The 23,466-nt window shown below is 36.4% G+C and overlaps 1 protein-coding gene across 1 annotated transcript in view; it reads left to right on the top strand.

Annotated features, from left to right (window-relative positions):
- Positions 1-23,466, top strand: part of TRAPPC11 (trafficking protein particle complex subunit 11) — a 46,311-nt gene that overhangs the window by 10,235 nt on the left and 12,610 nt on the right. The window contains exons 6-25 of the mRNA XM_001491998.6: positions 923-1,022; positions 1,379-1,452; positions 3,226-3,322; positions 4,963-5,096; positions 5,745-5,892; positions 7,797-7,890; positions 8,620-8,699; positions 8,802-8,880; positions 8,959-9,013; positions 9,357-9,502; positions 9,930-9,991; positions 10,107-10,239; positions 10,816-10,946; positions 14,273-14,428; positions 15,911-16,098; positions 16,218-16,366; positions 16,547-16,668; positions 17,198-17,317; positions 21,130-21,195; positions 21,304-21,460. Of these exons, the coding sequence (XP_001492048.3) occupies positions 923-1,022; positions 1,379-1,452; positions 3,226-3,322; positions 4,963-5,096; positions 5,745-5,892; positions 7,797-7,890; positions 8,620-8,699; positions 8,802-8,880; positions 8,959-9,013; positions 9,357-9,502; positions 9,930-9,991; positions 10,107-10,239; positions 10,816-10,946; positions 14,273-14,428; positions 15,911-16,098; positions 16,218-16,366; positions 16,547-16,668; positions 17,198-17,317; positions 21,130-21,195; positions 21,304-21,460 (2,291 nt within the window). The remainder of the gene's footprint in view (positions 1-922; positions 1,023-1,378; positions 1,453-3,225; positions 3,323-4,962; positions 5,097-5,744; positions 5,893-7,796; positions 7,891-8,619; positions 8,700-8,801; positions 8,881-8,958; positions 9,014-9,356; positions 9,503-9,929; positions 9,992-10,106; positions 10,240-10,815; positions 10,947-14,272; positions 14,429-15,910; positions 16,099-16,217; positions 16,367-16,546; positions 16,669-17,197; positions 17,318-21,129; positions 21,196-21,303; positions 21,461-23,466) is intronic.

Raw genomic sequence — 23,466 nt, 5'->3', positions numbered from 1 at the left:
TTCCTTTTTTTTTCACGTGTTTTCCTTAGATGTGTTTAAACCCTTTGAATACAATTTCAAAATTCTGTTTTGTTCTGAGGAGGAAAAACCTTGAAGTTCAACCCTTACCTGACTATGAATTCAGCTTTTTTTCCTGCCCTAGGCAGATATTTCGGATATGTACTTCATTTCACAAAAGGAGCTTTCAGTTGCTTACCCATCTCTGGTCAGATTTTCTTTGTTCTTATGTAGTCTCAAAGTTATGGCAGGAAGCAGACTTAAACCAGTTCTCATTTTTGGTCCTTTTCCCATTAATTTTCTTATCCTTTAAACTCTAAATTAAAACCACAAAAAGTAGTCAAATCTAATTGATTGGATATCTGTTTCTTTCAGACTTCTTATAAAATTATAAAATAATAGAGGTGGGGGCTGGCCCCATGGCTGAGTGGTTAAGTTTGCGTGCTCCACTTCGGCGGCCCAGGGTTTCGCTGGTTCGTATCCTGGGCACAGACTGGCACCGCTCGTTAGGCCACGCTGAGGCGGTGACCCACATGCCACAACTAGAAGGACCCACAGCTAAAATACACAACTATGTACTGGGGGATTTTGGGGAGAAAAAGGGGAAAAAATCTTTAAAACAAAACAATAATAGAGGAGGAAGTAATATAGAGACTACCTAGTTTTTACAAATTACAAAAAAGATTTTTATCAGTTATTTCTTGGATTGTAAATAATTGGAAATGGCTCTTGGGAGGTCTTACGTTTAGATTTTTAATCTGGAAATTCAGGTTATATTTTGCTTCCGTTTTTAGCTTAATCATGAAGTGAACTAGACCTTATCTCTGTTGGCATTTTACTTTCAGGTCTTACAAATAAGATTCTTGAAAACAGTTTGGTTTAAAATAACTTCAGTGTTTGAATGTTGGTGTTTCTTTTTTAACAGGTTAGAAAATGCCTTTTATGAACATGCACAGACTTATTACTACACTGAGATCAGAAGAGTGAAATCTCATAAGGAATTTTTGAATAAAACAACACACCAGGTACGTGTTTTTTCCTAATGAAGGAGACAATAGAAGCATTCTAGAGAGATTATTCATCATGGATTATTTTTGAGGAGATTATTAAATATCTTTCATACTTTGATGTTTTTAAAAGGCTTTTGTACTTTTAAAGTTATTTTTAAAGCTTTTAAGAACTAATCTGTCTTTGTGCTCTTTGCCCTTAAAGTTCTTAAAGATAGATACAGCCTTCTTAACTATATTTGTTTGTTGGAATAATTCTTGAACTTTAATTTTGAATATTTTCCTTCATACTTTTATGTCTCCTTTTAATAAACATTATTATAATTTTTAAGAGAATATATGTAATAATGGTGTTTTTTAAATTCTTTTTTTAGCTTTTATTTGTTAGACATCAGTTCAAGATAGCTTTCTTCAGTGAGTTGAAACAAGATACACAAAATGCTCTGAAGTAAGTTTCTAACAGTTGCCGAACTAAATTTTTTTATCTTTATGTTAACAATAATATATTAATGGCAATTTCTAAATCTCAACCAAACTTTAATTTTAAAATGTTTATGTTGCTTAGATTCAGGTATGTAATAATCGCTTTAATTTGTCTAGAGGTGAATGGAATATAATATTTTGGGATTTTTAAAAAAACTTCCATTTTACTATCAGAAATAAACTTCATAGTGTCATAAAGATTTCTGGTCCAATTAAATTTCATGATCTAAAGAAACATAATATTAAAATTTTTCCCATCCTATTGACTACTACTTACTTGTATATTCAGTAAAATCCTCGTGTTAAGACTGATTTCCAAAGTTAAATATACATTAAACATTATCTAAATCAGACTATGAATGTCGTAAGGTGTGTAGTGCACTTATTCAGTTCAACTATAGTTTTATTTTTAATTTAGTTTTTTTGGTTGATAATGCCTGTCATAGCATCATTTTTCATTCAAAGGCTCTACTTAGAGCTTTGAAGAGTAGTTGCATATGTGTGGGCAGTGGTCAAGCATTTAATTCTTTTGCTTTTACTAAGCATATAACATGATCTCTTTCTGGCTTTCACTCAGCTTTTGAAGATTGACAGTGGCAGTGTAACAAGTGGGTAAAAAACTTCTATCCAGTCATGAGCCCATATAACAACGTTGTGATCAATGACAGACCGCATATATTACAGCAGTCCCCTAAGATTAGTCCCATATAGCCTAGGTGTGTAGTAGGCTGTGCCATCTAGCTTTGTCCAAGTACACTCTGTGATGTTCACACAATGACAAAATTGCCTAATGCATTTCTCAGAACGTTTCCCCAGTGTTAAGCAACGCGTAACTGTATATCCTAAAATTGAGAAGAGGCTAAGTGTACAGGGGAGAAAAATAGAGAAATAAATAAAAATAAATCTATTATTCAGAGCAATATTGCAGAAACCTCTTCTGTTTTGTTATTGAGATGTGAAGCACCAAATTATGTTCTCTAAATCTTAACAACTTCATATAATTATAGCTGGCTTTAATGTTGTTCATTTTTTATCCATGGTATTAGTTAAAACCTTCAATTCCACTTCAGTTCAAAAGTAAAACTGGAAAGAAAAATTTTACCCAGAGAAGTTAGAAGTTAGGAATTTTCTTTGGAGAAGACAGATTTTCTCATTACCTCCCATCTCTAGGGTAGGCCTCCTTCTGGGCTGCCCTTTCTCACACCATTGTCTCCATCAGCGCTAGCCACCCTGAGGACATTTCCCCTCGCCAGCCTATACCCGAGACCAGTGATACCCACTTAACTTGTAGAGATCCTTGATAGAAAAGCTGTTGACCTGTACTGTCTTGTCTTTTTTGCTAATAGAATTTCTATTTGAGAAGCTTGTAATGGTGCTTTTAAAAAATACTTATTTTTTTCAACAGAATGCTAATTTTTAATGTAATTCTGGACGATTGTCCACTTTACTTTCATTTTTGAACTTGCTTTCTATCAGTTATTAACAGATGTTAATGACAGAACAACATACATGTGATGGCTCTATTAGTGAAAAGTCATTGATTACTTCCACACATTATTAATCAATATATCATTTTCCAAGAAATCAGAGATTAATATGTATATGTTATTATTGAGCTGTCGAGTGCAAAGAAATCTTGAGTAAATATTGTCTGTTACTTCTAATAATTTTTTCTCAGGAATCTTTTCTTAAAATTAATTTATGTCATAATTAACCACCTTCCCCATGTTTATATTAGGAATTATAGGACCGCCTATAATCTGGTACATGAATTGAGAGCCCATGAAACAAATATTCTGGAAATTAAGACTATGGCAGGATTTATAAACTACAAGGTAATAGTTCCATTCCAAATAAAGAAATCTGTCCTTAAATGTTAGATTGTCTTAAAAATTTGAAAATCAAAGTTAGTTACTTGTTCTGAAAAGTGAATATTTGATTAATTATGCTCTCCTCTTTTATGTCCTGTGTCTCCAGGAGCGCCCTGGTTCTTAGGAGCCTAATTGTAATGCTTAGTTTTGAGTATGGGTCCTGAGTTCTCATTTAGAGCAGTTTTACTTTTGTAAAACTCTTTGAGGAAGGTCTTTTGTTTATTTGTAAGTGGGAGCGGGAGGGAGTGAGAAGAAAGCTGCCTTTATTATTGAATTTTAAAAGATGCAGCGTATTAGAACTATGTAAGCCGTCCTTGGTTTAATGACACAGCCATGGAAAAGGTGTATCTGTTTGCCTTAGGGGAAACTTTTAGCTGTTATTTGAGCATTTTAAGATTGTATATGGTAGAAATAGATGCCCCCAGAGCACAAGTGGGGGCTGTTTGTTTTGCATTTAATGTTGCACACTCATCTTTTAAAGATGGCTGGCACTGGGTTGGTGACGTGAAGGTGGACAGTTTAATTCGCTGTGTAAGTGTAACTGGTCCAGCTTCTACAGAGAACATGTTTGTAATGACCATACAGACTTACAGTGGATGTCCCCTTTGACCAGCTGTTCCGTTTCAGAAAATATACCTGACATATGCTCAGACTTGCAGATCACATATGTAAGGATGTTTATTGCATCTTATAATAGGAAAAGACTGGAAACAACCCAGCAGTGAGTGACTGGTTAATATAAATTACAACTCCAAACAGTGGAATTTTATATAACTGTTAAAATGAGGCAGCTTCATATATTAACATGGAATGATATCTAAGATATAATGTTAGGTGAACAAACAAGGCAGCATATTTAGTGAGACGCTATTTCTATAAAATAATAGTGTATGTATAAATGCACACACACGCTTGTCTGCGCGTAGAGTATTTCATGAGACGTACCGGGAGCTGTTGCCTCTGGAAAGGGAAATTGGACAGCTGAGGGACAGGTGGATGAGAGACTTGACTTCATATATTCCTTTGTAACTAAAAAATAAAATTAAAACTAGCAATAAGCATGTGGAAATAAATTTAGGCTTTATTTCTTCTATTTTTCCTTTTACCTTGTATTCACATGGATTGTTACTGTTTTGAAATAGCGTTTCAGACAAAAAGTTCTCAAGAATGTTTGTAATCCTTGTTTGATCTGGAGGCTGCTCTGGTCTAAGTGTGCTACAGAAAATCTTGAGCTTTCTGGAAATTCTAAAACTGAAGGTTAATCTGTCCTGTCTCAGTGCCCTGTCAGAGAGATTTTATTTTTGCCCATCTTTATGTTCTTTACTGGGTATGACAGTTTTTTGTTCTAGACTTTTGAAAAGCTTTCCGAAGGTATAGAAGAGATTCAGTATAAATTCTGAATACTTTCATTTATCAAAGGGACATAACCTCTGGTTGTAGCATAACCATTCTGATAGAGAAAATCAGTTCTATTGCAAAGAACTTCAAGAAGGAAATTCTGTAGTCTTTTTAAAGTTAGTCTCAGATTTTACATATTTTTAAATGGCTATGCCTTTTGACTTTGATTTTCCTCTTTACTGTGGGGCTGATGTTACATTTTGCAGATCTGTAGGCTGTGTTTTCAGCACAACACCCCATTAGATGCAATTGCTCAGTTCCGGAAACACATCGACTTGTGTAAGAAAAAAATCGGAAGTGCAGAGTTGTCTTTTGAGCATGCTGCATGGATGGCTAAACAGTATGTTTTAAGTTGTACTTTTACAATGTTTTTAAAGAAATACTTGGGATATGAAGGAATGGAATTAGTCTGGATTTTGATTGTAAATTGAAGTAAGATTTTTGTCAGTAAGTAGATTTTTAATGATGTAGCATAAGCATGTTTCCAGTAATAGAAGTTGATTCATATAGTTCCTTACTGGAAATCAGTTAATCATGGTACCATCTCTTTCATTCAACGTATATTTATTGAATTTCCACCATGTGTCTAGGTACAGAGAATATGGCAGTAAACAAAACAAAATTCCGTTGACATGGAACATGCTGTTTGAGACTGATGTTTAAAAATTGATAAAATGAAATTGTTCCCAGAAACGTGGGTGTATTTGAGTGGTGGGAACTGTGTTGACATCTACTTTGATGGTATGTTTATGAAGACTTGTTAGCACAGAAGAGTTGACTTAAATACAGAATTTATCTGTAATCTACACTTAGTCTGTATTGGTAGTTAAAAGAAATCCCAGCAATTTAAAGTTCATCAGTACCATTATTTTAATACAGTCTCCTGAGGTTATGGTTCCAGGGCGAATAATTATTAGAAGTGAGCTTCTTTTGCCTTCCTTTTTCTTTTTCATTCTTTTTTTTTATTTGTTGCTCTTTTTTCTTTAAGATTCCAGGCCTTTGGAGATTTATTTGATGAAGCTATTAAGTTAGGGTTGACGGCTATTCAAACTCAGAATCCTGGTTTCTATTACCAGCAGGCAGCGTACTATGCCCAGGAGCGGAAGCAGCTTGCAAAAACCCTCTGCAGCCACGAAGTAAGTTACTGACTCCTGTATTATCTGGCATTTAGGAGATTTATTAATCTTCCCTTGAAAGAAGATAAGACTGATTGGTCTCGATAATTTTTCCAAGCCTTTGAATATAATCAGTTTTTTCTTTTATATTTTCAGGAATTATGATTATTTTCAGTTTTAGCCTGAGTCCTCCATTTTCACCAGTGAATTAAGCAGAAGTTTTTTTTTGAAGAACTTTTACAATTGGCAATAAGTTAGTGCTTTAGACAGGAGAAACTTGCTGTAGAGTAAAAGCCGCAGTTTAGTCCCTGCGCACTGTGAATCCGCTCTTTTGTTTGTGTGCTGACTGCTGTGGGAGTTTGGACCCTGGAGGAACGGGCTTTGTTGTGACCCACCGGAGAGCACGCCTTTGGACTTCGTCCTCTTCCTGGGGTTTTCTTCTGTGGAAAACTCTGTGTGAGACATAGTGTTAATTGCATAGTTTCTTAAACTTGACATTTCATTTTGCCTTTCTCTTGGATAATTATTGTCAGATATCAGCTTCCTCATAAGCACCTTTAAAATAAGAACATGGTGTGTGTGTGTGTGTGTGTGTGTATGTGTCTCTATATAAACATTTATATTCATATAGTTATATCAGTTTATTTTCACTTAAAATCTGCAGTTTTCTTCTCCTAAGAGAGGTAAATATTATCAACAGTACTACTTTAAAAACTATTCCAAAAACAGAGTCTGCATATTAGTACTTTAAATGTATTGATTTTTTTTCCCTTAGATTGTGATATAACTAGACTATTTTCTGCCATTATTTATTTATGATTTATAACTTCATTGCATGTTTTATATTTTAAAAGTTTGGCATATTGTAGTTTGAACATGGTGTTTTAAAAGTAATTAAAACTGGGTTTTATAAGGATATGAGGAAACAGGCATTAACAAATGTCTTTGACTGGAATGTAAAATAATATTTCCTTCAAATAATAGTTTGAGAAGCCTTAAAATCACGCATATCTTTGACCCTTAATTTTATTTTCAGGAAGCCTAAGGCAAATAAGAGATCCTAAGAGATGAATACTAAGATTTATTTATAAAGTTCTGACAGATTTATTAATTGTAATATAAAATACAAATAACAAGATGAACAACTGTAGGGAATTTATTAAAATGTAGAACAGCTGGCAGCCATGAAAAATAGTATTTAGTGATATGGTGAAATGTGTAGACTATATTTACATGAAAAAGGCAGATTGAAAAATTATTCCAATTGATAATGAATAAATGTTAGCATGCAAACTCTGGAAGAATAATGTGTACATTGTTAACAGTGGTAGTAGGTTTATAGCTAATTTAAATCTTTATCTTTTTCAATTTGGATGTTTTCTGCATTTTTCACCAATGTACTTGTGTTACATTTTGGTTTTAGAGGGAAAAAGTTACAAAAAAGAAAAATAAAGCGGTGTGAATTTGTAAATTCTGGTGCCAAAAAAGTCCCTACCCCCAATACCAAGTGATAAAGAAGGAAAATAGTGTTTTCTTTTTAAAACTCCTTATAACATTATTTTCATTTGCACAAAAAGCACTTATACATATGGAATAAACATCAAGTGTAATGTGTGATATGTTTTTTCTGGTTTGTTATAGCAAAGATAAAAAGGAAATGTAAACAAGTTGGTTACTATGAAATCATTTGTCAGAATCAGTTTGATTTATTCAATTTGATTTTTATGAGATTACTTAAATATTAAACGAAACATTTTTAGTTTAACTTTTGTGAAAATTTAATTGATGTTAAAATATTCACAGCTTTGATATCTGAACGTGTGTTTGGTATTTGTATTTATGAAAACTTTTTTGTTCTATTACAGATTGAGGGAGAGTTGGTTTGTGATGGCAGCTCTTATTTAGGGTTGTGTTTTGATTTACAGGCCTCTGTAACGTATCCCAATCCTGATCCCTTAGAAACGCAGACAGGCCTTCTCGACTTTTACGGACAAAGATCATGGCGACAAGGAATACTAAGTAAATAGTTTTTCCTTCCTCGCTTTTCTCTGAACCTCAAACAGCAAAGGTTGCGATCATAGTTTTTCCATTAGCTGCAGTAGGCATAACAAACTGAGGTAAAAATGTGTGCTTTTAAACATTTTTTAATGATTTTCAGTTGTTTAGTTTTTGGAATGTTTTGTTTGTATCACTACATCTTCGAATAATTTATAATTAAACATGCAGATGTGATTAAAACATTTGGACATCTGTTGTCTTAAATGACACAATTAATAGGCCACTCTGGTCTATTTAAATATTTTAATTCCAGTTAACTTTAACGATTTGCCATATTTGACATTGTAAAACAGCATTAACTGGTATCACTGTGAAAACAATGTCTCTGTATCTTTTCTGTTTTTTATACATACTTAATTTGAGCAGTTTCTGTGGCACTTGAACCTGAAGCATTAAGAAATGATTGACTTTAATACCCAGGAAGTATGCTCTGTTTAGAGAATGATACTGCTCTTCAGGTGGTTGATTCCGGTCGGCAAAGAATGTTGAACTCAGTAATGTTCTTTTCAGAACAGAGACCACAGAGAAGTTTCCATGCTAATAAGGCTGTCTTGAAAATTCTAGAATGTTTAAGGATCTTAAGTACATTATATTAAGTAAAGGATTCAAGGAGTGTACATGTCCCATGTTCATGTGAAGGATTTGTATTAAATGAGCTCTTTAAAATGGGGTGCGTCTTGTCTTACGCAGGTTTTGATCTTTCTGATCCTGAAAAAGAGAAAGTGGGAATTCTTGCCATTCAGCTGAAGGAGAGAAGTGTTGTTCACTCTGTAAGTTTTTTTCCCCCGATATAAGCTATTTTTTTTACCATATTCAAGGAAAACGTGAGATTATTTTTATCGTAATGTTTCGCATTTTACCTTTTCTAACAGGAAATAATAATAACTCTTCTGAGCAATGCTGTTGCACAATTTAAGAAGTATAAATGTCCCAGAATGAAAAGTCATCTAAGTATGTATCCGTCCATGCCACAGTTTCATGCAGCTTTGAATAATTTTAAATTATGTACTTATCTTTTTTTCTTTATAGTGGTTCAAATGGGAGAGGAATATTATTATGCAAAGGATTATACCAAAGCTTTGAAGTAAGTCCTATTCACTATTTAGTTTTATAAGTATTCTGATTACCTTACAGCAAAATTAGAATAGAAATTTGTATTGAAGATTTATTATTTTCATATTTATTTCTACTTCTATTAAACTCCATTTCTGCGATTCTTTTTTCCTAGTACTATCTGCTGGTCCACTCATTTTCAAAGTCTTAGGAAACCTCAAATTTGGCTAACTGTGAAAATACCTGTTAAACTATTTCAGTAAGATTTTCTGAAGTTTAAGCAAAATGAGTAAAGCACTTCATTTTCTGCGAGAACTCTTCAGACCCTTTCTTGTGAAGCTGTGTCAGTGTGTGTCTCGTTTGTCCTCTCTGAGGTTGCTGGATTACGTGCTGTGTGATTATCGGAGCGAGGGCTGGTGGAGCCTACTCACATCCATACTGACGACGGCTCTGAAGTGCTCCTACCTCATGGCCCAGTTAAAAGATTACGTTACCTATTCCCTCGAACTCCTTGGAAGAGGTAACCTCGTGTTCTTCAGTGCACTTCTGAATCTTTAAAATTATTTAGCATCTTTAAGCTTCTTAAAACGGAAAGAATCCTTCCGTCTCAATGTTGGGGTAGTACTTTTACTATGTGGGAGGCACTTTGCCGAGTGATAAGATTTGTACTTTCGCTGAGCTTGTTATAGTTGAGGAGAACGAAATTCTCCTGCCTTACTTTTTAAAATATAGCATAAATGACTTTTCACATAGAGTTCAAGTGCAAGTATATAAAGTGTTGGGGCTTTTAGAAAGCTGTGCTAGCTGTAAATGTTCTGGAATCATGCTTAGCCATCTTAGAAGAGATACTTATTCTACGATATTTTAGTACCTTAAATGGGGTAGTGGACTTACTTTACTTGCCTGTCTTAACAGTTTTGGTTTTTTTCCTTCTTCTTTCGTGTTAGCTTCAACTCTGAAAGATGACCAGAAATCTCGGATAGAAAAGAACCTCATAAATGTTTTAATGGTCGGTAGGAATTCTTTATATAAAATATGTTCTGGGGATGTGTATACCCAGATCTGTGTCTAGATATTGTTTTTTATAACTAGCTGAACGAGTCTTTAACTCTGTGTTGGTGCAGAATGAAAGTCCTGATCCTGAACCGGACTGTGATATCTTGGCTGTGAAAACGGCCCAGAAGCTGTGGGCAGACCGAGTGTCTCTGGCCGGCAGCAATGTTTTCACAATAGGAGTACAGGACTTTGTGCCATTTGGTGGGTAGCCATCTACAATATTATTTCACAGAAAGCATCCTTATTTCTACAAAATGAAGAGATGCAGAATAATAAATATGGAAGTCAGAGAACACTTTCAAAGTACAGTCATTTTATAGATATTTTTTTTTCCTCCCCCCTGACGTATAAAGATGGTCAAAATTTTAAATACTTAGTTTGCATCTTAAAATTTACTTTGTTCCTTTGTAGTTCACATGTTATATGAAATCCATTTGAACAGTTATTTAAAAGCTTTATGCTTTAATGTCTAGGCAGGTAGTTTGAAATAAATTGAAGCGAAGTGATTCTTTTTCCTTTAAAATCCTAGACCAGTTACATTTCAGGAGCAACTATGTTTTTAAAATTAAAGATGGTTTTAGAACTTTAGTTTATTCAAATTTTGTTTGTTTTTTGAAAGTGAGCTGCATTTGTGTCTGTTGAAATGCTTCATGTGTGGAAGTCAGTCAGAATGGCCAGTGTCGATGTGTCGTTTCTGGAGAGTGAACGTGGATCAGAGTCGTGTGTGGGTCTAGAGAGCCTGGTCATGTGACTCAGCCCTTCTTGTTTTTCTTCTAGTTCAATGCAAAGCCAAGTTCCACGCCCCGAGTTTTCACGTTGATGTTCCTGTGCACTTCGATATTTATCTGAAGGCTGATTGTCCACATCCCATTAGGTTTTCTAAGCTCTGTGTCAGCTTTAATAATCAGGTACTGGTACCTTTTCATGTGTTTTTACCATGTTTGTAGCTTTCATTAAATTCGATAAAATGAACTTAGTGAATTATAGTTCTGAATGGTTTCATAGTAACAAATGGGCTTTCTTAAAGTCTATTTAAAAATAAATGTCCTTGTATTTCTCAACTTCTGTATTAGCAATTCAAATTTTATGCTTTTCCTAGTCTAATTTTTGTTTTCACTCCATGCTTATGAAATCTAAGAACTGTCTATATATTTTTTACAATGTATAACTTGAATTCCAAATAAGACATATTCAGAATGAATATAATCTAGTTTTCAAAATCATTTGTTTTATATTCTAACATTGGTATTAGTTCTTTATTCTAAAACTATTATATATTTGATGTTAAATTGAAGTGGAAGAGGTGGATAGAAAGTGAAAAGTCAGCCTGTAAATGTGCGCCCCTCCACTGTCACTCCCCAGAGGTTATCACTATTAACTTCTTGAGTAGTCTTGATGTTTTCTGTGCATGCATGTGTAAGCAACTTTTTTCCTGCAGAATTGGGATCATACTATATGTCCTCCATTTGAACATTTTTGTAGTGTGATATAGTATAGTCAAGTAATTGATTACATTCCAGCTGTTTGCCTTAGAAGCTCACTTAATAGATGCTTATCTTCCAATCCCCCAGAAAGTATATTGAGCCTTTAACCAGTAAGCATTTATTGAGAGTTACAATATTCTTAGCATCACGGCAAACCTCAAACAGTTTAGCATATGTTAACCCCATGAAAATATGAGCATTTTTGGGACGAGGGCCAGAACTAACTTACAGATTGCCCTAGTAGGTAATGAGGACTAAGTTATGTGGTGTAGGCTAGAAATACAGTTATAGTTGGCATGCCAAGAAGAGGGAGGAAGTTTCAAGAATGAAGATGAAATTAAGATGGGTATAAAAAGGGGAGAGCGGGGAGGACCTGTCTGGCAGTGAGAAAACGCTGACTGGAAGCAGGAGTGCACCTTCTGTGTTTATGGGCAAGTGAAGACACAGCCCATAGGGCAGAGGGTTCTGGGGGGAGGGGGAAGTCAGCGGGCTAGCTTCAAGGAACTTCAAGTTAGGCTAGTAAGTAAAAGTCTTTAAGATTTATTTATTTATTTATGTTCTGTCTATCTGTTTATTTATTGGATGATGGTAAAGAGTGTTATCTGTTTTAATAGTTTTTTTGGCTCATGGGAACTGAGAAATGTCCCTGTGGTAGAATTGGTTAGATGAACCTGAGTCACGTGAAGATTAGTAAGTTTTATTCAACTTCAAACCATGACCCAAGGATTCCTTCTCATTTGTTTGTGAATTTTAAATCATGAGCATGAAATTTATGTTTAAGGAACTTTAGTTGCAAAATAGAGGGAAAGAAATGATAGAACGGAAACAACTGGAGGCTCTCTGTATGAATCCAGACGCAGAAGTGTGAGGGTTTGGATAATGGTGCGTGGTAGGGAGATAAAGGTATACAAGAGGCGTCTAAAAATAGGTGAGCCTGGATTGCTGAGTGTATATGGAGGACAAAGAATGGGGATAGGGTCAATAAAGGACAGGGGTTTTTGTTTTTCAGGTCAAAAACTATTTAGTTTGTTTCTTCAGCTTTATAGAGATATGACATACAGCACTGTGTAAGTTTAAAGTGTAAAACATGATGATTTGATGCACATGAATTGCAAAATGATTACCACTGTACGGTTAGTTAACACATGCTGCACCTCACATAATTACCTTTTGTTTTCTTGTGTGGTGAGAACATTTAGGATCTACTCTCTGGGCAACTTTCAAGTATATAATACAGTATTGTTAATTATAGTCAGCGTGCTGTACCGGATCTCCAGAACTTGCTTGTCTTATCGCTGGAAGTTTGTGCCTTTTGACCAACATCTCATTTCTCCCACCTCTTGGCAACCACCATTCTCCTCTCTGTTTCTGTGAGTTATAGATTCCACACATAAGTGAGATGACACAGTATTAGGACAGGAGCTTTTGTACGTGCTATTTCTTGTGCTTGGATTGGTCTTCCCTCTCTTTTATCCATTTAATTCCTCCTCGTGCCTTAAAACTCTTAGAAGCCTTGCTTCCTCAGGGGCATCTCCCTGACCTGCACAACCCATTGACCTCACCAGGCTTGCATAACCCTTCATACTGCTTGTCACAGCTGGGGTTTCACCTTTGTCCCTGTGATTATTTGGTAAATTACTTGTTTTCCTTACTAGAACGTAAGCTCCATGAGGACAGCTAATTTTTTTGCTCCCTCCCGAAATATTCTAAATTTGGAATTAGAAGGTCAATGTAGAGACTCTTAATTTACTTTTCCCATTATATCCTACTATTCCATTTCTTTCTCTTTCTTTTTTTTTTTTTGACCAGCATAGACTACTTCTATGATTAAATACTAATAAAAATGCTAAAATGTGGAGCAATTAGTTTTTAAAGTTAGATTATATTCTGAATATGTGTTATTTGAAATTCGACACAGAGCACAAGAAAAATAGTGAGTACTTAGGTTTCATAAGCATGGAATAGAAATGAAAATTAGAGGGAAAGTATAAAACTTAACTATATCAGAATTTTCTGTGAAGATAATTCATCTGCTGGCATAGAATATGGCTCTTGGAAAGTTCTTCATATTTGTTGAATGGATGAGAATGGTGATTTCATAGATATTTACGTGAAAGCTGTCTCCGTTTAGTCATCTGGAAGGAGTGTGCTCTCTGGGAGGGTAGATATACCTCCGCTTTGGGACTTGCTGAACTTGAAGTGGTAGTGGCATTATCCTCTAGACACTTGTGGATATGAGCTTTTAGTTAGGGAAATAGGACAGAATGAAAAGTTCTTACGTGGAAAATATTAGCCCAGAGGTGCAGAATATATAGAAATGGATAAACTTTGCAAATAAGTGAACATGAAGAGAAAAGGACTGAAAGCCAAGGAGTGAAACTTGTAGACCCTCTGAATTAAGGGGACAAGAAGAAGGAAAAAAGACCGTTGAGGGAAAACTAGGAAGCAACGGAGGAGGAGGAGAAACAGGAGATCTTACAGTGTCACAGGAGCCAAGTAAAGAAGGCTTTTTAAGAAAAGGAGATGAGACACAGTAGTGTCCAGTGCAACAAAGAATGAATCTTTGTTTCTCTCTCCAGGAAAGGGATGTCTGCATGTCTTCAGAAATCAGCTTGTGTGTAGTGAATTATCTTTATCTTGTGGCAGTATAAGTGCCTCCATTTGGCATAAAATACTTCTTTTTGTTAATAACCCTTCGACATCAAATGTCGTAGCTTATAAACTGTGGCCTTTGCTGACCTCTTTTTCAGGAATATAACCAGTTTTGTGTCATCGAAGAAGCTTCCAAAGCGAGTGAAGTTTTAGAAAATTTGACTCAGGGAAAGATGTGCTTAGTTCCTGGTAAAACAAGGAAGTTTTTATTTAAATTTGTTGCAAAAACTGAAGATGTGGGAAAGAAAATTGAGGTTAGTTATGAAATTTGTTTAAAAAATGTTTTAAATGATAACATAATATATACATATGTCAGAAAAAATTTCAGATAATACAGAAGTGTATTAAGTAAAAAATTAAAATCTTTCCCTTGGACTTCCCAAGAGAAATCATTCATAGTAGTTTGGTAGGTTTCCTTTCCTTGAGAATATACCATACATAGTATTTAGTAGTTGGCTTTTTTCACTTAATAGAGTATATCAGACATCATTTCCTGCTAGTATATAAGACCAACCTCATTTTTTAATAGCCACATGATCAGTTAAGGGATTTTAAACAAAATATATATATTATATGATGTAGCAATTATGTTTTGTGTAATATGACGTAAGTCAGACTAAAGATGTGTGTCATTTTGATGGTTAAACATTGCTGATTGCATATTTTTAAAGAAAAAAAATGAAGATATATATTTTAAAGGATTCATTTGATATAGATGATTAAAATGCCTTTCAAAAATATATGATGAAAGTAATATTTTTATTGATGATAAACTCTGGAGCCAGATTACGTGGGTTTAAATTCCAACTCTTAAGCTTATTAGCTTGTGGTCCTGGGCAGTTAGTTGACCTCTTTGTGTCTCAGTTTATTCATCTGGAAAATGGGAATAATCATAGTACCTATGTCTTAATGTTTCATGAGGATTAAATCATTTAGTTAGTGTAGATTGCCTGGAATAGTGATTGGTACGTAGTAAGAACTCCTTAAGTGCTTGTTTTCCATGGCTTGAATGGGAACATTGGCTGATCTAAACTTTGGACTATTTCTAAGATAGAAACAGAAGACTATACTACCAATATTCCAGTAGCAATTTCTGTGAATCTGTTGATTTTATTATTAAGCAATAGCTAGAGTTTTTGTGTATTCATTTTTTAAAAATTTTTCATGATTTTGACTAAATCCTTAACTACCTGTTTTACTTTTTACAAGGTACCTAAGGAAGCCTACCAGATGTAAATCATAATTAATAATGTTATTTTGGGTACATTTGTTAATGGATTTACATGAAAGGAACATTTATTCAATTAGCAGAGATTTTCATTCCTAATGCTATAGATGTCTTCAGGAAAAATATGGTGGAATTAGGAATTAGGTTATGAGTATGTTAACAGTTATCAAAACATTCATTTATTTCACTCAGCAACCACTAATTGGACATGTGTTACGTCGGGCACTGTGCCAGGTGCTAAAATCATAGCAGTGCTGCGCAGTCAGCATCTTAGCTAGAAAGTCAGGTTGTTATCTCTGTTTAAAGGCAAAGTAGAAACCCAGCTTATTATTGGCCAATGTCACAGCTCATCGATGGTCAGGCTAAGACTAACAGCGGGTGTTCGGACTTCTGTCACACCACGGCCCCTCGATGAACTCCGTAGACCAGCAGTCTGTGGTGGAATTTGTCGAGGGGATGGTGACGAACAAGTATGAGGTGGCCTTTCTGACAGACGTCCCTCTTTCAGATTACTTCCGTGGATCTGGTTCTGGGCAGTGAGACGGGAAGATGCGTGGTTTTAAACTGGCAGGGAGGAGGGGGAGACGCTGCCTCCCCCCAAGAAGCCTTGCAGGCCTCGCGGTCTTTCAAAAGACGGCCGAAGCTGCCGGCCAGCGAGCTGCACTGGGACAGCATAGTCATTCAGGCCAGCACGATGTAAGTGGCCCTGCCGGGCAGCTTGTGAAGGGTCTTCTTACTTCTTTTAAAGACTTTGTTCGAATAATTTGTTTTTTAAAAAAGGTCAGTGACTTAGCTGAGGTTTTTTTTTTCCAAAGGATCATTTCCAGAGTTCCAAACATTTCTGTCCATCTGCGGCACGACCCTCCCGCCCTGACTAATGAAATGTATTGTTTGGTTGTGACTGTTCAGTCCCACGAAAAGACCGAAATCAGAGATGTGAAGCTCACCGCTGGTTTAAAACCCGGTAAACATTCCTCTTTAAGGTTTGATCAGTGTTAAGCAACATGAAACAAGCTTCAGCGGTGTCAACTATGGGAAGTTTGCTTAATAGACGGTTATGATATAGTGCTCTTTATGCAGTATTAATTGTTAGGATAATGTTTGAATTCTCTATATCTTAAAACGCCAATGTGAACACTTTTAGGCCAGGATGCCAATTTAACTCAGAAGACTCAGGTGACCCTCCGTGGAACAGAACTGTGCGATGAGTCCTACCCAGCTTTACTCACTGACATTCCTGTCGGAGACCTACGCCCAGGGGAGCAGGTGAACTTGGCCAACTCTGACTGAGAGGAAATCAATTTCACATGTAGTTTTAAATATGTAGCGAGTTTTACACAGTTTTAGAGCATTTTAATAGCATATCCTGAGACTAAAAAAGTCATTTAACTATTTATTGCACATTTTATACACGTTACGTATTTTAATATGTAAAATGTCTTAAGCAGTTGTTACACAAGGGGTTTTAGAACAAATGACTTTAATGTGGAGAATTAGTTGCCTGGGAAAATAACTAAATAGCACTAAGTTTGTAACTTTCTGAAATAACCTTTCAGTCTACTTTTATTTCTGAACCAAACACCAGGAATCCTCGGGAAGTCGAGAATGATAAGAAAAGATGGAGTAGTAGTAATCCCACTCTTAGCTGTGGCAGGAACAGCCTGTAAAAAGCGTCCCAAGAATTTAGCCAACTGGTACAGTAAACTTTAAAAGGTGGAGACATTATCCTAGAATGTATATCAGGAGGAAATCTCCATAGTATTAATTAAATTAAAATACTTTTATTTTGTTACAGCTGGAAAAAATGCTATATGTTCGCTGTGGAACAGTGGGTTCGAGAATGTTTCTCGTGTATGTCTCTTACCTGATCAATACAACTATTGAAGAAAAGGAAATTGTTTGCAAGTGTCACAAGGTATCTTTTTCATAGCTACTTCAGGAAGCATCCTATGTGGAGTATTCCCTATTTTGTATTATTTTAGTTTCCCTATAAAATAAGCAGCTTAGGTGCTTATAGTCTATTACAAATTTTAATTACATATTGGTTGATTTTTTAGTCATTTTTATTTACTATAAACGAGATAATATGGCATTCATTGCTCAAACATTAGAAAGTTGGCCTACATAGCTTTTCATATAGAGAATCAACAGATTTGAGATCTCATACAAAAAAGTCTTGTGCCTCTAAATGTTTGTAAAATGACACATTAGATAAAATCTGTAAGTTGGCTTATTTGCAGAAGGTATTAGAGGAAGGGAGATCTCCCTTTATGAAATATTTTTTTCTATTCAAAAACGAAAATCATTTTTGGTAAGGGCACATGGCAGAGAGCGAAAACAGGAGAGCTGCCGTATCACCTGACAGCTCAGAGGCACCTGCGGTCACTGATGTATTTCTTCTTGGTCTCTTCTATTTATAGAGATGGGGTGCATGTTTTTATATAGATTTAACCATACTGTGCTTTATCCGCTTTTATTGATGGAATGTTATGATATTTAGTATCTTCTTGGTCCTGGCAGCAGGGCTGTCTCAGCCTTTTCTTAGGAACTGGGTCCTCAGCCCAGCAGAGAAGGTCCAGCGGTCTGGGGATTTGTGGTTTGGTTACTGCACAGAGTCTGGGCCGTGGGCTATCTATAAGTCACTAGAGGCAAAAGCATCCTAAGAGTTACAAGTCTTTCCCGAGTGGGAGGGAGGAAGGCACGTAATCTGATCTCACCTAGCCTGATGTGATGACAAGAACCCTAGATGGTGAGTTGGGAGGAAAGGGTGCCAGCCCCAGCGCTACCTCCTAACTTGTGACTGGCCATGTAACTTATTGTGGCCTCAATTTCCTCACGTACAAATAAGAACTTTAAAGTTCTGGGCAGCTTTAGAGTCCTAAGCCTTGGATGTCATTTCTCCTGGTGATGGAAGTTTACGGTAGACTTAGAATGTCCCTCTTTGAAATAATAGTTTACTACCTGGTAGCTGACCTGGAATCAAGCGAAAACAGTGTGCTGCTGTGTCTTGAAGCAGGGTTCTCTTCTCTTCAAGACATGACATCATTGAGGTACGTGCCACTTTTTTAGAGAAGGATCTATTTATTTTTCTATCAGCCAGTCCATCCCCAAGACGTGCTTTTACGGGACACTCATTCTGAAGGATTGAAATAGATGTTACACAAAAAAGAATTGATCGGGCACATATGTCTGGAAAATACTGGGGAAAAAGGTGTTAAACAGCTCTTGTTACTTCAGGACTTAGCACAGCACTTAATTTTCTAATGTGTATTGAGAATCTTTGCAAAAGGCTATAGTGATTGTCTTTCGAAGTTATTTTACCAAGAAGCACCTTTCTCATAGAAGTCTTATAGGTCCTAGTCTTATTTGGAAGACGCTTTTTGAAATTTAAACGTAAATTCTTTTTCCTTCACTGATTAAGTCTCATTTTTACTTATATGTGAGTCTGCTGTGTAGGCCATGTAGAGATTAAAAGTAGGCCACATCTGAGACCTGAAACCATAAGGCTTCTGGAAGAAAACGTAGGCAGTACACTCTTTGACATCAGTATTAAAAGGATCTTTTCGGACACCATGCCTTCTCAGAGAAGGGAAACAATAGAAAGAATAAACAAATGGGACTTCATCAGATTAAAGAGCTTGTTCAAGGCAAATGAAAACAGGATTGAAACAAAAAAACAACCCACTAACTGGGAAAAAAATTTGCAAATCATATATCTGACAAAGGCTTAATATCCTTAATATATAAAGAACTCTCGCAACTCAACCACAAAACATCAAACAACCCAGTCAAAAAATGGGCTGGAGACATGAACAGACATTTCTCCAAAGAAGATATACTGATGGCCAATAGGCACATGAAAAGATGCTCATCATCGCTGATCATCAGGGAAATGCAAATCAAAACTACACTAAGATATCACCTTACACCCGTTAGAATGACAAAAATATCTAAAACTAATAGCAGCAAATGTTGGAGAGGTTGCGGAGAAAAAGGAACCCTCATACACTGCTGGTGGGAGTGCAAACTGGTGCAGCCACTATGGAAAACAGTATGGAGATTCCTCAAAAAACTAAAAATAGAACTACCATACGATCCAGCCATCCCACTACTGGGTATTTATCCAAAGAGCCTGAAGTCAGCAATCCCAAAAGTCCTGTGCACCCCAATGTTTATTGCAGCACTGTTCACAATAGCCAAGACGTGGAAGCAACCTAAGTGCCCATCAACAGACGAATGGATAAAGAAGATGTGGTACATATATACAATGGAATACTACTCAGCTGCAAAACAGAAAAAAATCATTCCATTTGCAATAACATGGATAGACCTTGAGAGAATTATGTTAAGTGAAATAAGCCAGCGAGAGAAAGATAATCTGTGTATGACTCCACTCATATGAGGAATTTAAAACTATGGACCAAGAACAGTTTAGTGGATACCAGGGGAAAGGTGGGGTGGGGGGTGGGCACAAAGGGTGAAGTGGTGCAACTACAGCATGACTGACAAACATTATTGTACAATTGAAATTTCACAAGATTGTAACCTATCAATAACTCAATAAAAAAAAAAAAAATAGGCCACATCTGAATGAATCACTCAGTTGCTTCTTCCTTTCGTTGATCTTTTCTCTGGGAAATGTTGAGGCCCTAGGCTTTAGACCCCTGGAGCTATGGCACGCTTTTTTCCAACTGCTAAAATGAGTAAGAATGTTGTGTATCCTACCTATTAAACTTTGTTTAAAAGTGAGTTTAATGATCTTGAGGAAGGAAATAATTTGAAACATATAATAAACATTATTTAGGCATTTCACTAAGTGCTTTGTGTACATTATCTCATTTAATTACCATAGCACAGAAAATATAACTTTCCCGAGGTCACTTCACTATGTCCAGGGTCTACACAGCTAGTAAGTATGTATCCTGCCAGGACTAAAATCCAGATCTATCTGGTATTACAGCCTGAGTTTTTAACCAATGTGACATTTTTTAAAAGTTTCTTACCAATAAGGTGGCTTGTTGTTTCCAAAGATATAATAGCCCCGTTGTTTTTGAGTCCCATTGTTTTGGAGAGGAGATGTAGCATGTGAATTAAGAGTACAGGCTCCAGGGTGAGACTCGGTCCAGTTTCTACCCTTGTCACTTACTAGCTATGTCACCACTCATCTTAAAATGGCAGTAATAGTAGCATCTGTTTCCTTGAGTTCTTATGAGCATCACAGGATACATGTATAGTGATTGTAACACTGTGTCGCATTCCATTATTATCATCATTACTATTACTGTTATTTTAGTCATCGAGTCAAACTGAGGTAAAGAACTTGGACAAAAAGAAGGCCCAGATGCTAGGTTTGACACCACTAGCTTTGTGGCTGAAGGCCAATCGCTTCCCCTTCCTTAACTTCTAGTTCCTCTTCTGTAAAATGCTGACAGTGCCTGCCCTGCCCACTTTCGCTAGATCCTGAGATAAATAATGTATAAGAAAGCACTTTGCAGTGGGAACTGTTATAAAACCCTAAGATAATTTACTAGAAATAGTAGTCTAGTCTCTCTACGTGGACTTTTACAGATATTATGCAGGGGAAAGACCCTAGCTTCCTGATATATAAACTGCAATTATTTATTGGTCAGTAAAAGGTTGTGCTTTATATGCCTTCTGTTTCTAAAACTTCACCTATGGTTAAGATTTATAAATGCCATTGAAAGTATCCTTTAAATTCTCTTGCAGGATGAAACTGTAACAATAGAAACCGTCTTTCCATTTGACGTTGCAGTTAAATTTGTTTCGACAAAGGTATGTCCCTGTGAAGCATGTTGGAAATCACTTAGGTGTAGAAATTAACAGAAAAAATAAAATGGGTTGATGCAGCTCTTGACGACCTTCTGTCTTCATTTGTGACAGTTTGAGCACCTGGAAAGGGTCTATGCTGACATCCCCTTTCTGCTGATGACGGACCTTTTAAGTGCCTCTCCCTGGGCGCTCACTATTGTGTCCAGTGAGCTGCAGCTTGCTCCTTCTATGACCGCGGTGGACCAGCTGGAGTCCCAGCTGGACAAAGGTGAGAATGCGCATCATCCTGCTTAATTAGCAGAAGTCCCTTCTGGGCGTGCGTGTGTGTGTGTGTGTGTGTGTGTGTGTGTGTGTGTGTGAGGCTAGCAGTGTAAGAGCTTTTTGCTAAGGGAGGGAACTTGCGACTTATGCTCACAAAAGAAAACACGTTTAGAATTAAGATAGACTGAACATCATTTACGATTTACCCGAGTAGGTTAGATCTTATTTCAAAAGATCAGATTTTTGCTATTATCAGGAAGTTGCTCTGTGAAAAATGTACTTGAAAATAAAATAGTATTTTTTATATTTGGATTTTTTATAGATTGTTTTTTCTTATTAATTTTTAATTAAGGTTTACTATTGTCTATAATTTGAACTGGGAAATGATGTTTATTAAAGAAACTTCGGAAAAAATAGAAAAGTAGATGATAAGTTTTGTAAATCATCCAGCTGAAACTGTTTCTAGAAGAGATTCAAACCCAGGATGTTACCTTTCTGGTTCCATGTCTTTTGGGCTTGTGTGCTTCTGGAGCTGTTAGAGGGAATAAAAATTACTTTGAATGTTAACGCAAGCAAAATTGTCCTCAACTATATTATAAGGGTGAATATTGTGAGAAAAAAAATCATGATATAGTCTTAAAACCAAATATAAATGAGTTGTTTTATTTGCTCTCTTTATCTACTACTTGACTGCAGTGTCACAAGTCATAGTTGATTTGCAATACAGATTAAAATTAGATGAGTAGCTACCAGAAGTCCAACATATTTTTGCATCTGGCCTGTAGGTAAGTTTCAATATCTATCGATAAATAATCAATAGATGTTTATTGAGTGCTTCCCTGTAAGCACCATGCAAGGCTCTCAAGAAGACACCAAAAAGAACAGGCAGTCTCCATGTTCACTTCTGTGCATTTTAGAAAACTCATAAAGGAGGTACCATTTTCCTTTGGAATAATAGAGTTTTTGCCCAAGATCTTGGCATCAAATCTTCACATAAGATTAATAGATAAAAATCACGTATGTCCTTAAACATCTCTATTTAAGTGCTAAAAATATGTACCACATTCTGTAAAGTAATAATAATAAAAAACGTAGTTTGCTTTCAGAATGCCCTCATAAGCTTTGTTTTTCTCTCTCTGGAAACGTGCTTTTCTCTTGTGGTTTGGAAATCACCGTCTCTGGTTCTGCTTTGTTCCTCTGTCCTCTCCTTCCTTTTCTCCTCACTGTGCTCACGTGGAATAATCGTGAGCTTTAGAGTCAGACTGAACTAGATTCAATGCTCATTCCTGCCTCTTGCTCTTTCGTTATGTTGGACGGTTCATTTTATCACTTCTCAGGGTTAAAGAAGATAATGTACATGAAATACCTTAGCCCAGTGCTTTTCCCCTAACAGCTCAGTACAAGCTGGGTATTTGTCCATTCTTCACTGATTCCTTTTCTTACCCCTTAAATGTTGGTCCTTTCGAAGATCCTGACTTTGGTCTCCTTTTTCTACAAGATTTCCACTGCCATGCAACCTTAGGCTGCCTGCATTCGCTCGTCGAGTTAGAGGAGTCACTGTACGCTTAATCCAAGCTAGAAACCACGGGGAAAACTAGACTCCTTCGGGCAGGCCCCATGGCCGAGTGGTTCAAGTTCTGCATGCTCCACTTCAGCAGCCCTGGGTCTGTGGGTTTGGATCCCGGGCGCAGACCTACTCCACTCATCAGCCATGCTGTGGAGGCACCCCACATACAAGGTAGAGGAAGATGGGCACAGATGTTAGCTCAGGGCTAATCTTCAAGAAAAAAAAAGGATTGGCAACGGATGTTAGTTCAGGGCAAATCTTCTTTACACACACAGACAGCAACTAGACTCCTTCTGTACACCCACATCCGCCCAGCACCAACTTCTCCCTCCTCCACATCTCTTGAATCCAGCTTCTCATCTCTGTGCTCACTGCCGTCCTCACCATTTCTCACCCGGCCTTTAGAAGCAGCCTCTTTACTGGTCTCCTGCTTACCATTCTCTCCC

This window comes from Equus caballus, chromosome 27, assembly GCF_041296265.1.
Source record: "Equus caballus isolate H_3958 breed thoroughbred chromosome 27, TB-T2T, whole genome shotgun sequence".
NCBI lineage: Eukaryota > Metazoa > Chordata > Mammalia > Perissodactyla > Equidae > Equus > Equus caballus.
Note: the sequence above shows the minus strand (reverse complement) of the source record. Positions and strands in the feature narration are given on the sequence as shown.